Source organism: Oenanthe melanoleuca, chromosome Z (assembly GCF_029582105.1).
Source record: "Oenanthe melanoleuca isolate GR-GAL-2019-014 chromosome Z, OMel1.0, whole genome shotgun sequence".
Lineage (NCBI taxonomy): Eukaryota > Metazoa > Chordata > Aves > Passeriformes > Muscicapidae > Oenanthe > Oenanthe melanoleuca.
The window spans coordinates 34287159-34303187 of NC_079362.1; the positions used below are offsets into that span (position 1 = coordinate 34287159).

A 16029-nucleotide genomic window follows, 5' to 3' on the forward strand; every position below is an offset into this window, starting at 1 on the left:
GATAATCAGCTTGAAAGGGTATCAAGGCTGTAATTCTTTTAAGATCAAGAAAAGCATCAGCAATATATTATGAGCAGATTAAACTGGTAAGCCTGGGAAACATTATTCAGGGAAAAAAGCCTATTTGGTGGAATGAGGCAGGAGGTGATTTCAAAGGTGTTGAAATGTGTGTAGACGTACAGAACATGGGGGCAGCTGTAGCAGCTGCACACTTTATCAATGTGAGAGCTGAAACCCAGATGTCAGGAAGGCAAGAAGAGAGATAAGCACCTGGGTGAATATTTTCACTAGCTGGCTGGAGTGACATAATTCTTAATTAATTCCAGTATATATTTTACTCTGTGATGCTAATAGATTTTGGTCCAAGTGTATAAAGTTGTAGGCTCATAGTATTCTAAAATATGTTAAAGCAAACTCACACTGCACAGCAGTGGAAGCAGTTCTGAAAACTAATTGTACTGTCTTTTAGTCCAGGACTACATTTAGTCATCACAGTTTTTATGGGGAGAGTCAATATATTTGGAGGCAAAATCGGAGACAAGAGAGAGTTGTAAATGTACAGCACTTGCATTCAAATAGGAGTGCACTTCTTATTTTCTGCTTTTTTTGTTTTTTCTATTTGCAGATAATGGAGGACATTAAATCTAGAAATGACATATGAACTCAAATTTTACAGCCAGCACAATATTTTTAAGGTTGCAGAAGTCAAATTTCCATTTGGAAAACAAAGGCTGCCCCAGAACTGATCTTGAAAACTAGGGTAACTTTTAAAGCCCCTGCATAGTTCCCCTGGAAGTCTAAAACCTACACTTACATCAGCATTTTCATCAACATGCTGTTTCTGGGCATTGTGCTTCCTATTTCCTTAAGCCATGGCCCATGACATCAAATGATAAGACTTAAAAAAAAAATATTTTAAAGAAAATGTTGGGGTGTTTTAATGTCTTGCAGACATTTAATATATTTTTAACTGGTCAAGTCTTTCAAGTATGTTGGTTTTATAAAAGTATGTTTAAATAGTGATTAGATTTATATTAAGAAAAGGTAATTTAAACAACTGGCAGCAGCTAGAAAGCATCTGAGAGCAAAGCTGTAACAAATTATGACAAAGAGTTGTCTTCATCAAATGAAGTCAGTTTCTTAATGTTAGCAGGTATTCATACTGTGATTTCTTATATTGTGGTATTCTAAAATTTCACTTGCCTTTTTGGCAAAGGTATCTCCCTTTGAATTCAGACTAGAAGCTGTTGTTGCTACTTTTCCTTTTAAAGTCATACCCTAGGAGAAACTTCAGTTTACAAGCCTCCAAAACATTTTGCACAATTACACCAGGCTAGAAAATGAACTTCTTCTCTCTTTTTGTTAAAGTTAACTCTTTTTAAATACTTGTCCTAGTAAATTTATACCTTTTATTGCTTACAGATTTTTGAATCGACAAGTACAAGATATAAGTCATCCAACACAAATCAGGCTGTTTAAGTGTGGGAGATTTGTTCCCATATATCAGGTGTTTTATTTCTAAAAGTTGTTCTAGAATACTTCCTGTTATCTGTTTTTACAATGGCACATTTATTTTTAAATGATCTGAGGAATAATTTGTCTTTTCAATGAACTTCACAGAGAATTTTCACTTTCAAGAACTACTCTATCAAGCTTTTGTGTGGCACTGTTAAACACAGCCACTTACATATTCCAGATGTTCACAGTGGTCCCACTTGCTTCCTGATAGTTTCAAGAGCTACTGCATGCTCTGATATGGTTTCCAGCAACTGAACAGAACTAACAAACTGAAATCAACAAGGAAGAGAATATGTTTTAGAAAAGGCTAGCTCTGTATGAATGCTGTGTAGAGCAGCAGTATGTCTTTGAAAGAACACCCTCTGTGGGAAGCAATGAAATGCATGAGGATCAGAATTCTGTGACCAGCTTCTGTATGGTATTCCACATAGAGTGTACTTACCTGGAAACATTTGATGTTATGTGGGATTTTGATTAAGCAGAATCATAATGGCAGTATATTGAAATAAGCGTAGCCATTACAATGTACTGTGGGACCACAGTACAAATCTCATGCTCACTATTGGCCCTCCTGTGCTCACTGTCATGATGCTGAGCATCCCCCAGTGCTGGGAAGGAATGTGTGTGTTAAAGCCTGCTCAAGCCCATTGCTCTGCTCAAAGTTCTTTTTGTCTGGTATTCAGTTTTATGCTTTCTTGGGCTGAGCTACATATCCATTTACCATGTGCTGGGCCAGTTAACAAGCCATTTACACTCTTTTGATTAACTCAAGGATAAACATTTCCACAAGCAGTTAATCCACTGAATTGATACAGGCATTTATCTAAACTGCCTCTCCAGTCTCTCTTGGGTTCAGTTTTCTTTGCAGCAGCTGTGGTCTGTCATTTCCTACATTCTTTGCTCTGCTTCATAAGTACATCACCCTTGCCCAGCACACCTCTTTTGGAGGTTTACTGACCAGAAATCAAAAGGCAACTTTTTAAAATAAACAGATTTATTTAAGAAAAGCAGGTTTGCAAAGGAAAGATGAAAGATGGGCTAAATAAAGATCAAAAGGGAGGAAAAAGAAAACTGAATATATGTACGTGCACAGAAGTGTAGAGACAGTCAAATGAATAAGATTCAGCCTTCATACCATGATCTCCTTGTAGCACTGCACAAGTTTAGGTGTCAGTCTGGAGTAGTGGGGCAAGAAATAAAAGGGAAATGTATGCTTTGGTTTATGTATTTCCCAGTCATTGTGATGATCCATTCCTTAGGTTCTGTTTGGGAAAGCCTGAGAGACTGCCAAGCATCATTGTCACATTGCCCACCTTTTAAGAAAAGGTAATTGTAGTACAAGTTGTGAAACAGAAAGCAAATTTGAATTATTAAAGTTTCTTCCTGTGGTGTACTGCAGTGTTCACTGTCATCATCTCACCATTTTGTAAAGTAACAAAGGCTTTTGTTGATATACATAAACAGTTTTATGGTAGGAATCAGGCCCAAACTCATTATCTGGGGCATGCGATAGTATTCAAAGTAAGCTGTGTATTTCTGTCCATGTCTGTCCAATCTTTCCAGTGAAAAGCATATCCTCAAGATTAACTTATTTATGCATGTATTTGGTAGGAGCTGTTCTCATGCTAAGCATGAAACCTGTTGCTGGCTAAGTAACAAACTTTATTGGATGCGCCTCATTCAGTTTTGTTGCCAAGAGATGTCTTCAAAGTCATTTGATTGTATACAGCAGTTCCATGAAGGTTTCATAAGGCACCAGGTAATTTAAGGACTGATTATCATGTAAATCCTAAAAATAAACATTTCTACTTCCGTCCAAATGTTTCATTCGTAAATCTAGATCAAGATTCTTATTAATTTCTATGCTGTGGAAAAAAAAAACATCTAGAAAAGTTGCTTGTGAAAATTATCCCATGAGGAAGTTAAACTATTTCAATTTCTTAGAAGATTGAATTGCTTCCTAGAAAGGTTACATTTGGTTTTTCTTTTTTGTTCATAGTATGAGAAAATATGAAGCAAAGAAAATTTTGAATGCATAATACTTCATATCCAATTTTTTTAGTTTCTTCTGAGTAGAATAATTTAGGACCTGTTCAACACTAATTAGGTACAAACTATTGGGGTTTTTTCTCTTTCTGGATTACAGAAAGAAGGTTAAATGTGGAGAAAAGGAAGTTGTTACTTTCTCAAATTTATGTCTTTCTTCTTTTCATTTAACACTATGCAGTTTTCTTTTCCATCTGTGTCTTTTCCTGTTCATGCATGTTTTTATGGACAAGTTTTCCACTTGGTGATGTTGCCTTTAAAAAAAAAAAGGGGGGCAGTTAAAAGATTTAATATTTTAAAAGTATACTGACTGTACTCAGTGACCATATTACAGTGTATTAGGCATTAAATATTTTCCTTTACATTTTTTAGAACTTTTATATGTGGCTTATAAGTTAAAAAAGAAGACATGGGAATAATTTGACAGTTTTTACACTACAAGAAGATATCCTTGAGTTCCGAGCTGCCTTTCATCCTAAACTAGGAATAGTGGTGGCCTGCATATGCTTTCATATTTTGAAGCATTCTGGATAGTTCAGTATAAAACTATCAAAAAGAATTGTTCACACATATCAAGATACTGAAAAGGAGGTGAAAGAGAAGATAGAAGTATAGACAAAGTTATGCATATTAAGAAAAATACTACTCTTTAGTCTATATGTGTGAAGTTGTGGACTTTGTTGCCACTGAGGAAAGAGATCAGAGAATCGTAAGGGCCAATTCTCTGAAAATCCCAGAACTGATAGGGTTGGAAGGGACTTCTGGAGATCATCTAGTCCAATCCCTCTGCAAAAGCAGGTTCACCTAGAGCAGGTGAAAAAGAAACACATCCAGGTGGGTTTGAATCTCCAGGGAGGGAGATTCCACCACCTCCCTGTGCAGCCTCTTCCAGTGCTCTGACATCCTCAATGTAAAGAAGCTTTTCCTTGTGTTTTTCTTGTGTTTTGGTTATGGCCTTTTCTCCTTGTCACTGGGCACCATGTAAAAGAGTTTGGCACCATTCTCTGGGCATCTGCCATCCCTGACATGCCTGCTCAGTCTTCTCTCCTCTCGACTAAACAGGCCCAGCTTCTGCAGTCTCTCCTAGAAAGGGAGATGCTCCAGATCACAAATCACCCCTGTGTCCCCCACTAGACCCTCTGTAGTAGCTCCTTGTCTTTCTTGGGGCCCAGAATTGCATGTGGCACTCCAGATGTGGCCTCACTAGAGCTGAGTAGAGGGGCAGGATCTCCTCACTCAGCCTGCTCTTCCCAATGGTCCTCATGAGCAGCTAAGTAAACTGAACATTAGGGCCAATTAGGAAGGGAGGGAAAACTAGAGAAAAATAATTATGTTTCTTCTATTAACCCACAATACAATAGTCCTTTTGACAATAACCATGCCTGAAAGACTGCAGTAGAACAAGAGTAAGTAATCTATGCAGTGGGGCATAAGATGCCAAATACATGCAAATGGCCTCTGCCACAGAAGTTACTAAATTTGGTAGATCTTCTCAATTGATCATTGCAATTGCTGATGGAGGTCTAGATGGGCCCAAATTACTTTGAATAGATGAGTAGAGCTTTGTATTTGAGCTAGAATACCCCCTCTGCAATCTTTATTAAAAGAGAAGAAATACGTTCTAGGCAACTACACTCTGGACTTATTTGCCATGACACGTCATGGACCCAGGCAGATGCAGGTGAGAAGGAATACACAAATTCACAGAATAAGTACTTTGCTGACTGTTAAAGTTGACAGCAGTTGCAGCCAACCTTTAACTCAAGGCATCCCTACATCCGTTGTCAGCAGAGGCCAGGAATGGGCAATGGGGAAAATTTACTTATTGTCTCCTCTGTGCATTCATCTTGGAAGAAATTTTAGAAGAAAATTAGTACCTTCCAGCACTTTTGCCATCCCATCCCTATAACAGCATCTTAGAGGTCTGTGGACTAAGAACCAAAAACTGTATAAACACACATTCAGAATTTATTTTAGCATGGCATACATACATGCTCTCTATTTTAGTCCTTTTCCGTGCTCTAAGGATTAAATTGCAACAGTTTATTTCAAGGTGTAAGAGTAAGCTTAATAGTCTATTCTGAAACGTAAAATCCCACACTTACTAGTACATATAAATTAGTGCAGTTATTGATGTTCTCCTGAAAGCATGGATTTTCTAAGATGTGTATAAGTCATAAAATAACAAAAAACATGAATAAAATTTAACTTGCATTTGGGAATAATGCAACAGAAGCTGATTTGGTTGTATCCTATTATTTTTTATGATGTATGTTTATGAAGATACAACACATGCACATAAAGGTGCATTTGTCCTCACTGCTATATCTCTCACTTTAAAAGAGAAAAAAAATATTACTGGGCTTTGCATTTTGTATATGAGATTTCTGATTGTTAACTGTCTTGTTTTGATTACTGCCGTGTTTAAGAGCTGCTGATTCACAGACAACTGACAAAACTTGTTTTTCCTAGAAGTCATCTGTGACTCTCTTCAGAACAGCTTGTGCTAATTAGACTTTGAAGACTTTGGCATGGTGAAAACTTTTTTCTCCTGCTTTTTAAGACAAGCATATGGTCTGCTAAAAATGTAATTTGTTTGATTAGTAATCAAGTGCAATTAAATAATGTTTTTATGCTGACAAACCCATTGATTTGCCAGTTCTTTTTAAATATTTTTAAAGTGCTTTGTACTGTAAAATATTTATTTGTGAATCAAAAGTCAGATGTACTTGGGCTTTTAATTATGTTTCTATTGTAGTGGCTGTGACTTTTGTGCACCACTGATAATTAAAATGAAGATCATGCTATTGGAAGTTATGAATAAACACATAGCTAATACAATGACATAAAAATTTAAATGTGTTGTGAAACCAAGGAAGTTCAGATGAAAAGAAATTTAAGTGTTTTATAGTCACTGTAAGGAAGACCAGTGATTGTAAGTTTGACTGTGTGTCTCTTATTGTGATTCTGTTGTTTTTTTTTTTACTATGGAGTTTTTGCAATACTGAGTGGGGGCAATACTGACAATAGCCTTTTTAATAGCCTTTTAACATAGTGGATTTATGTTACAGACAGCTGGCTATGACTGAGTAGGTAAAGCTAACAGACTTGTTCAGATAGCTGGTAAGCTGTTAAGTGTAACATCCCTGTCAGCTGAACTGGCACTTTTCAGCAGAAAGGGTGTAGATGTGCACCTAATTTCAAAGAATAAGTAGGTAAGTGATTTGATGAAGATGTTCATTGGCAAACAAGAAAATATGTCACAGTTTGTAGAAAAACCTGCTCATGTCTATGGGTAGGACTAATAACCTTGGAGCAGTTCCAGCTGTGTTAATAAACCACAGGAAGCTGCTGTGAACATAAATATATTTAAAGAAGAAATTCTGTCTCTTACCTAATGCACAGACAACTAAGTAAGAGCAGCTGCTTACTGAAGTAGATTTGTTTTTCACTACTTGTGAAATTCATAATCAAAGACAAGACATGAGCTTTTACATAATTCACAGCTAGTAGTTGGCTGATTTACATCCAGTGGTTGATGTTGAATGTGGCTTGCACATATGAGGTTGAATTTGTTTAATAGAGGAGAAGCCATAAAGCATTAATTGCTTTTGATGCTTTCAATATTTCTAGAATCAGCAATCCAGTTTAATCTTGATTAAATTTAAATCTTATGTTTTGTCTGCCAAACTTATAAAGTTCCAACATAATCAATTTTCTTCAAAGAATTCCAAGTATGAAAACATTTTGGTGATATGTGAGGATATATATGAGCATTAGTTGAGTATTATATGATCAATGTATTATTGAAAATTCCTAATAATGCTGATTGCCTCTTTTGCAGAATAGGTGTGAAACTTGAAACCTTCATAGTTTTTTGGTAGTAAATGAGGGGGCAATCAGAATAGTGAACAGCAACTGGTAGTACTCAATACAACACCTAGTTGTTTTATGGAAAACCTGCCAATTTAGAGGTGAGAGGAAGGTTAGGAGACTCCTTTTCCCTTGAGAGAGCTAGAGATTATCATACAGTTTTCTGTTAGTACTGAGCATCGTCAGGAAGAGGGAGGTTAGGGAATTCTCTCTCTGTAGATCCCAGCAAGTAAGTTTTATCCAACTGAAAATAGCCATCAACACTGTCATGAATGAGCTCCAGATGGCAATTAAACACCACATAGCTGCTTGCTCTCTCCCCACACAGTGAAATGGGAGGAGAGAATTGCAAGGATGAGAGTGAGAAAAGCAATGGGTTCTGATAAAAATAGTTTCCTAATTGAAATAAAAATAACAGTAATAATGACAGTAGTGATAATGAAGAGGAAAATAACAGAGATAAGTAAAATCCAAGCAAGAGAAATGAAGCTGCTGAAAACAGTTGCTCACCACCAACCAACCAAAGCCTGGCCAGTCCCTGAGCATCAGTCCCCTGGCAGCCTCCTGCCTCCTCTGTTTGCTGAGCACAGTGCTGCAGGGTGTGGGAGATCCTGCTCAGCAAGGCTGTGCCCCTTGCCAGTGTCTTACCCAGCCCCTGCTCTCCTGGTGGTGAGGAGGAGGAGAAGCCTTGAATCTGTGTAACCCCTGCTCAGCAAGACCTCCCTGTGTTACCCTCACTGTTCTCACAAAAACCCAAAGCATAGTCCTTACAGCTGCTCTGAGGGCAATTAACTCTATCGCAGCCAAAACCAGCACAGGAAGAAAAGTGTTTCTGAATGTTTTGCATTATAATAAAGAATTGCTCCCAGCACTTCAAAATGCAGCACTGGGTTTTGTTTGTGGCAAGAGTGATTTTTCTGTTTCGTTGGACCAATTTTTAAGTTCACTGATGATGGCTGAAGTCAGGACCCTGATGTTCACTTCTGCTATTGTTACCAGCTGTACTACTTCAAGCTCCAGCATTAAAAGTCTTACTACCTTTTTTCAATTTGGTCATCAAATCTTAAAAGAAGATCCATATAATTGTGGAACTACAAGGCACAAAATTACTTTAGAAATATTCTTGTTTTTATTTCAGCTATTGCAGAATAACATTTTTAAAACAAAACATTACATTCCAGAGCATTTATTCTCTGATTTTTATTCAAGTAATTATAAGTGATACCTACATTTAGCATGAGGTCTCCTTCAAAGGACTACTAATTTTTTTTCCTTGACCAGGTTTTGTTTTTTCTCCTGTATCTCACATGGCTATTCCCTATTTTGGAAACAAATAGTAAAAGTTGAAATACACTGCCTTATTCAAGTTTAATTTGTCGTTATGTTGTTCAGTCTTGAACAACAATTTTTGTCAAAAGTTCTGTGTTCAAAAACTTTCAGCCAGTTCTTTTAAGGGCAACACTCAAAAGTTGGCAGAATAGTGGTTACTACTACTTGTGGGTGAAGCGTTGTGCTCACAGACTGACAGATACTTGGACCATAAGAAGAATGACTTATCTTATTGACTTGGAACTATAATTATGACTAAATTTCAAATACTGTCAGACATTTCAAACTTGACCTTTACATGCAAATATCCAGCAAACATGCTGAACCGGAGGGCACCATTCCATTGAAAGGAAGTTCCTGGGAAGAAGGCCAAACACTTGAAACAGTGTTTTGATTGTTTACTCCAAATTTTCAAACGACGAGCGACGACAGTTGTCCCTGCTAAATGCATTTGTGGTCTGAAAAATTTACCATTATCCACATTAAGCTTCATGTTCCTCAAGATTTTATAGTTACAGACACTCTACTTTTAAGAAGGTGAAGTCAAAACTGTACCATTAAGGCTTCATTTGGTTTTTTGATAACTAAAGTATTATGTAGTAAAGGCATTATAGCCTCTACAATAAATATGTTTGACAGGCTGCAGTCTCCTGTGAAGAGACATCTGACTCTTCTAAACATTTTTAAAACCACTAACATGCTGAACGCTTTATGAGTACTTAGTGGTGACAAATGTAGGGGCACAACTTTGTGCTTTGCACTCAATTCTTCTAAGTCTGTCAGAGGAAATGCCTGTTCAGACTTGTGCCCTATTGTTGTAGACATTTATTTTCCTTTGCAGCAGTACTGACATTCATACATGTGTTCTATCACATCTCATTAAGGTACCGAGCAACTCTTTCAAAGAAAGCATTTTTTGTATATTGCAGTCCATTTAATCATTGCTGTGAGTAATATTACTACTGGTTGCAAATTGAGTAAGTAAACCTTTGTCAGATATCTCCTTATGTACTTGAATGGCTCAGTTTGGAAGGTTGCAGTCTTGTTTGGGTCTAATTATGCTGTAATATATAAAATTAGAACAAAAAATAATTGAATGTGATGGTTTTGTTTCCTAGGTATAGCATACCTGAGTGGAATGTGCAGTGAAAAAAGAAAATGTATAATTGCAGAGGACAATGGTCTGAATCTGGCATTTACAATTGCTCATGAAATGGGTCACAAGTAAGTGTGTGGATATTAAAGTCTAGTATTAATTTGCATGTAATACTACTACGATTTGACTAATTTGATTGTATGCTTCAGTTTTTCCTTTCCTTTTGTAAGGAGGGTATTGAAATTGAATGAAAAAAACAGAAAATAGAGTTTCTGTTAATAAAAACATGTATCGATATATGGTGTGCAGCCCAAGAAAATGTTTACAGCTTGAAGTAACACAAAAGTCTTTAGAGCTACAAATAAATAGATTAGCTGGAAAGACTGCCATTATCTAGGGGAAAACAGGTGCCCCAAGATGTTTTTTCTTTGCTGACTATGGTATTGTGTAACAGATCCAACTCTTAACAATTGTTGCCAACAAACATTTTAATGAGATCATAAGTTGGAAGAGCCATTATTTAATTTGGCTTTCTCATGATAGATCCCATTAAAGTGTAGAATAGTCATTGGTCTTTGCAGCATTTTTTTTTTTTTTTTTTTTAATCTTAGAAGAAGAAAAGGATGGCAAAATGAAGGCGAAGGTAAATGTCCTTCACAATTGGCCTGGATGTTTTTATTCATCCAGTGTCAAATATTTTAACCCAAAGTAAAAAAATTCTTATTTTGCAATAATAAAATCTGTTAATAAGAGCTGAACTTCATTGTTGGCTTCACTACTTGTAAAGAAAAAAAATATAAATATCTTACTTTTAACTGAAATAAAAGGACAGTGTGTATTACTCTCTCATTTTTTTTCTGCAGTTTCTGTGCCAGGTATTTGTTTATTAGTATTATAATGTCAGTTTCAGAGTGACAACAGAGACGGATGTTTTACTAAATGTGTGTATCTTGGGACAAACACTTTAAATTAAAAGTGGCTTGGTTTAAATTTGGTCAAAGCTTTCTGAGAATGGAGATCCTAGCATCTAATTTTGAAACATGAAGTTAATTGCAAGAAAAAAAATGGAAATTAAAATATTTATATTGATTTATTTTTTTCTGGTTGCAAAATAAGCAAATACAGAGTAAGTATTTCAAGATTGACACAAGTATAAGTTGCTGCATTAAATTGATCTTATCTCTTTTTTCTTTTTTTTTTTTCCTTTTCATAACTGCAGAAAAAAAATCCTGGTTAATATAAGCCAGCCTGCTTGCATGATAGTTTCTATGAAGAAATGACCTAAAAAGGAATACTTATTTATGTTTTGTAGCTACATATCGTTCTATTTCTATTTTTTACTGTAGTGTTTGGTGGTATTTGAGGAGGGAATGGGTAGAAGAATTATTTTCTCTAAACTTATTCCTGTAAAAGTAAATCAAGAGTAAGGGGAAAGAACAATTGCTGAATATGATCTGCAGATAAATTCACTGGTAAATTGGAAAATTGTTTTACATGGGTATGATAATAACAGATGTAAGTACTGCTTTATGCCCAACATAATAAAAGTATTTTTAAAGCCTTTGCTGCAAAATTGCTGTGTTTGAAAAAAGAGACATCTCAATCAACAAGAAGTGTAGGATCTTATGCTCCCTGAAAAATGGTGACACGTAAAATTTTTGTGAAGTTATGGGTGGTGTGTTGGTTGTGCAATAGCAAATTTGCCAGTGTGGGATACTTATCTTAAAAAGTCTATGTGGTTACATAGTGATAAGGTTTTTGTCTTTTAGCATACAATCAAACCTATCTTTGACTTCCTAAGGTCTTCTAGATGTCAAGCAGTACACAAAACAAGGTAGACAGAGAAGCTCACTGTTGCTGACGGCAGTTCTTCCAAGACCATAACCTGTGTTACATTTGTTTGTGAGCTTGGAATGTCTTAATGTCTTTGCATTGTTTTTGGACTGGGAAAGAGAAAGGAATTTTCATGAACTTCTTGCAGGAACATAAAACTTATATTGCTGATACATGAATCCTAGGGGAAAAAGAAGTTGCAAGGCTACATACGAAATTTTGAAGCTTTCAAATCCTTTCATACTAATTGAAATAAACTTAGAAAAGCAAATCATAAAGATATTCCAGCTATCATACTCTCACAGTAATAATGGCATTTGGATTAGAGACATTCTCACAATTCTCTGTGGGTAATATAACAGATATTTTAAAAGAGTGGAAATAAAGAATAAAGCAAATTTTGTGTCAATGTAAAACACAGGATGTTGATTGAACCAGAGATTTCTTCAAGAAATCCAAACTAATGAAGGCTTGTAACAAACCGCATAGTGTATAAAAGGACTTATCACAAAAATGAAAGAATAGGTAGCCAGAGATATATGAGCAGCTGCAACAAGAAAAGAAAGAAAAGAAAAAAAAAAAAAAAAAAAAAAAAAAAAAAAAAAAAAATAGAAAAAAGAAAGGAGCATCCTCCAGTGCAAAAGATGCAGAGTCATCTAGATTCCTGTGTCATGATGGAGTCAGAGTCTGTCATAATCTGAGACAGACTGGTCTTGCACCAAGGAGGGGAAGGAGGCATTTTAGAGACATTTGTTTTTTCTGCATGAATGTCTCTGTTTACCAGCCAGGCCCTGGAAATTGCAAAGAAGACACTAGAAACAGTTGAACCTTTGTGAAGAGACAGTATAAAAATGCTTGAAGACAAACATTCAAATGTAGATCTTATTGGAAGGGACTTGAGCAGATTCAAATGTATCTAGAATGTCTCTTACAGAGATTTGTCTTGCTCACTCTTAACTGCTTCAGAAGCAGAGATTAAATGCCCACCACACGGACTAGTCATAAATAGATCTTTTAGCACATCATCTTTTCTACAAAGTTTTCACTAACTCTTTTTGATTCTTGAGGTCATTTAACGACTGCCTTGGGGATTTTTTGTGTGTAATATGTTTAACCATTCTAGTTGCTCTAGAGAAGAGTCTATTTCAGCAGCATAGAACCAAAAACTTTCTTAAAGATTTTGCTTCTCAAAGGATAAAGAAAAACCAGGTTTTTTCCCTTCTGTACGACAAATATTATTCTTGCTCATAATTTATCATACAAATAGATTCAAAACCTATGGAATATAGATGCTGTTGATTTTCATTTTCTGAGGGCATATACAAAGACATTACCAGTTGTCATTGTATTGATGAATATATAGTTCTGATGCATTCCTTTCCCTGAAGCAATTTTGCCTGATATCCAACCTGAACCTCCCCTGGCACAGCCTGAGGCCATTTCCTCTTGTCCACTTGCCAGTTGCCTGGGAGAAGAGACCCTTATATTGAATACATTCTGGTACATGGAAGTTTATTTAAAGTGTTGTGCTGTTTTGTTTTGTTTTTTTAATTTTTCCTATTAAGAGACAAATATTATCAGTGAAATACAATGTCAGACTAAATCTTGCTTTGTAATATGAGATGTCGTTGTTCTAGCTTTGTGTTTCTGAATGCAGATGGTATTTTAATGACATTGAGAATTTATGTAAGTCAGCAGTTGATTTTTGAGCTCTATCTGTGTAATCAGTCATTAAAAACTGTATCACAGTAATGGATTTTGTTTTATTAAATATATCCTATTTATTAAAATAGATTTACTAGTATTAGGTAATTATGCAATGACTTCATATTACAAAGTAAAAACTAACAACAATTAATTAAAAGACATCTCTGTGTGAAGTGCAGAGAGAAGAGTTGGTGGTATTCAGGTTAACAAGCTACATGTGATTTTACTTAAACTATGGCTCTCTATGGCCTATAATAACTTTTGAATGATGGAGAAATAAAGAATGGATGTAAATTTCTGCATCTCAAAATTAATTAACAATTATTATGTGCTCTAAATGTAATTTAGAAATTGTCTTAGCCACTTAAAGACTGGTAAAATTTTTCAGAATTAATTTTATACCTATCTGCATTCTTTTTTTGACAAGCATTTTTTGAAATATGAGAGGTAACTCATTCAGGATATCCTACCACATATTTTGTAGTGCTGAACAGGGAGTCTGTGGAATTTCTGGATCACCTATTTAGGCATTTGTAAGCACAAAGCATATCATATATTCTTTGTGAAGATATTAAAAAGTTGTATGAAAAAATGAACTTAATGAGAGCTTTAAATGGAATATAAGAAAATAAGGAGATAAGGAGAGTCAGTTACTCCCCATGCTTTTCTTATCACTGTCCGAAATATGATCACAGAACACTGTAAAATCCATAAGAGTTATAATCACAAGGGTCTACCAATCTTTTTGAATGCATTAGTAATGTGGAGTAAGGAATATCATTAAAGTAACTGGAAAAAAAGAGATATGGATAAAGTAGAATTACACAACCAAACTTGTTTTTAAGGATGAACAAAATTAGCACATAGAAAGAAAATATATTAATTAAATTTGATTTGATTAGGTTTTCCTTATAATTTGAAAATCATCTAATGCAATAAGTCCAGGAGTAGTTGTGGTCACCTCTGCCAATGAAACTGTGAACAGTAAGGTTAATTTTAGTGAGGATGAGTAAATTGAAGCATTTGATACATGACTTTTGGTCTTAGATGTTCGAAGTGTTTGTTTAGCATTTATTTTGTTCCCTCATTGTTTGCCTGCCTTACTGAAGAATGAAACCTTACTTCATAACTGAGTGGATATGCAGATAGACCACCCACTGTTCACGTTTTAATGACTTTCCATTTTCCATTTTAATGTCTTAAGAAAGAAAGGTAGGGAGGTTTAATAGGTTAGTGCATTGTTTTTCTCTTTCCTAAATACAAATCTGTGGAAAAAAACCAAGTAAGAATTTTGAGTCTCTTACCTTTTACCAGGAACTTCTCAAGGGTTACCTTCACCAGGAGAGGCACTGGGGGACTAATTTGGAAAAAAATTAGATAGGGAAAACTCTTCATGTATTTGGTCAGTGACAGCAGCCTTTCTTATAAAAGATGAAAGTGTTCCTCCCCTTCAATTGCCTTCCCCTTTTTCTGGGACACATTACAAAGACTGAGTTTGTAATTCCTATTAACTCATGACAAGACTAGCTTGCTTTGGAAACATATCAATATTAGGACTGTAATTGTTAGTATCTGTATTGACTGAATAGACTTTTCATTTCTGAAGACAGAATTTGAATCAAAAAGTCATGATTTGAATCATATTGCTGAAATTACCTGCTTCCATAGGAGCTTTCTCTTCTTATGTGCATTCGTTATCTTCTAGCCTTGCAGCGCATTGTACTGCTCTTACTTGAATAATTATTTAATGATACTTGTTTTACATTCTGGAAAGCAGAATGAGTTTGTTGGGGATTTTTTTAAAGAATGAATCCAAAAGCAAAAAAGTGACTTGTATTGAGATGACATGTTAGGATAATTATCCAATTGATAATTAAGCTTTATTCAGAAGTGGCCATCATATCACTGTGGGGTTCCTTTCTCTCAGAGCTTCTGCTTCCCAGCATCCTCATTCAGGTTATCAAGGGTGCCACAGTGTCCGTGGTGACTGTGCTGGTAATCTGTCCCCAAATAATCATGATTCCTTCTCTCTCCCATACAACCCCATGGACTAGTAGAGTATCGGATAAAAGGCGCAGGGGAAATTCTTTATTGTGGCTTTATTCCAGTTGCAAAGTCTCATATCCCTCCAGTTGTTTCTTTCTTAAATTTTTCTGCCCTTTTTGGCAAATGATCTAAAGCTGGGTTTCTCAGTCCAAGATACATTATTGATATGGTATTAATCTATCTGTTGGTGCTATCAGAGATGTTGAGCTTTGACTGTTTTGGGTGGTTTTTGTCACCACTGAGTTTTCTGTTAAAATCAAAGTCATCTGAAGTGTAGAGATGGGAGCCCAACTTTTAGTAAAACAGTTTGAAAAGTACAGCTGCTGTTTGAAAAACTGAGCTTTATGGTGATTTTAAAAATACATGCACAACAGATACAGGCAATCATCTTCCCCCATACACATATTTGTGTCATTACAGTTTTACACAGAAATGGTTATAATTCCCTGTTTTATGTGCCTAGCTACCTAAAACTTTGACATGCCTGGAGAAGGGAAGGCTCTGGGGGGAACCTATGGCATCTTTCACTACCTGAAGAAGACCTGAAGTAAAGCTGGAGAAGGGCCCATAGTGACAGGACA

At 35.7% G+C, this 16029-nt stretch overlaps 1 protein-coding gene across 1 annotated transcript in view; it reads left to right on the forward strand.

Annotated features, from left to right (window-relative positions):
• The window catches only part of ADAMTS19 (ADAM metallopeptidase with thrombospondin type 1 motif 19), a 134148-nt gene that overhangs the window by 59218 nt on the left and 58901 nt on the right, over nt 1-16029 (forward strand). The window contains exon 8 of the mRNA XM_056514510.1: nt 9885-9990. Coding sequence (XP_056370485.1) covers nt 9885-9990 — 106 coding nt within the window. The remainder of the gene's footprint in view (nt 1-9884; nt 9991-16029) is intronic.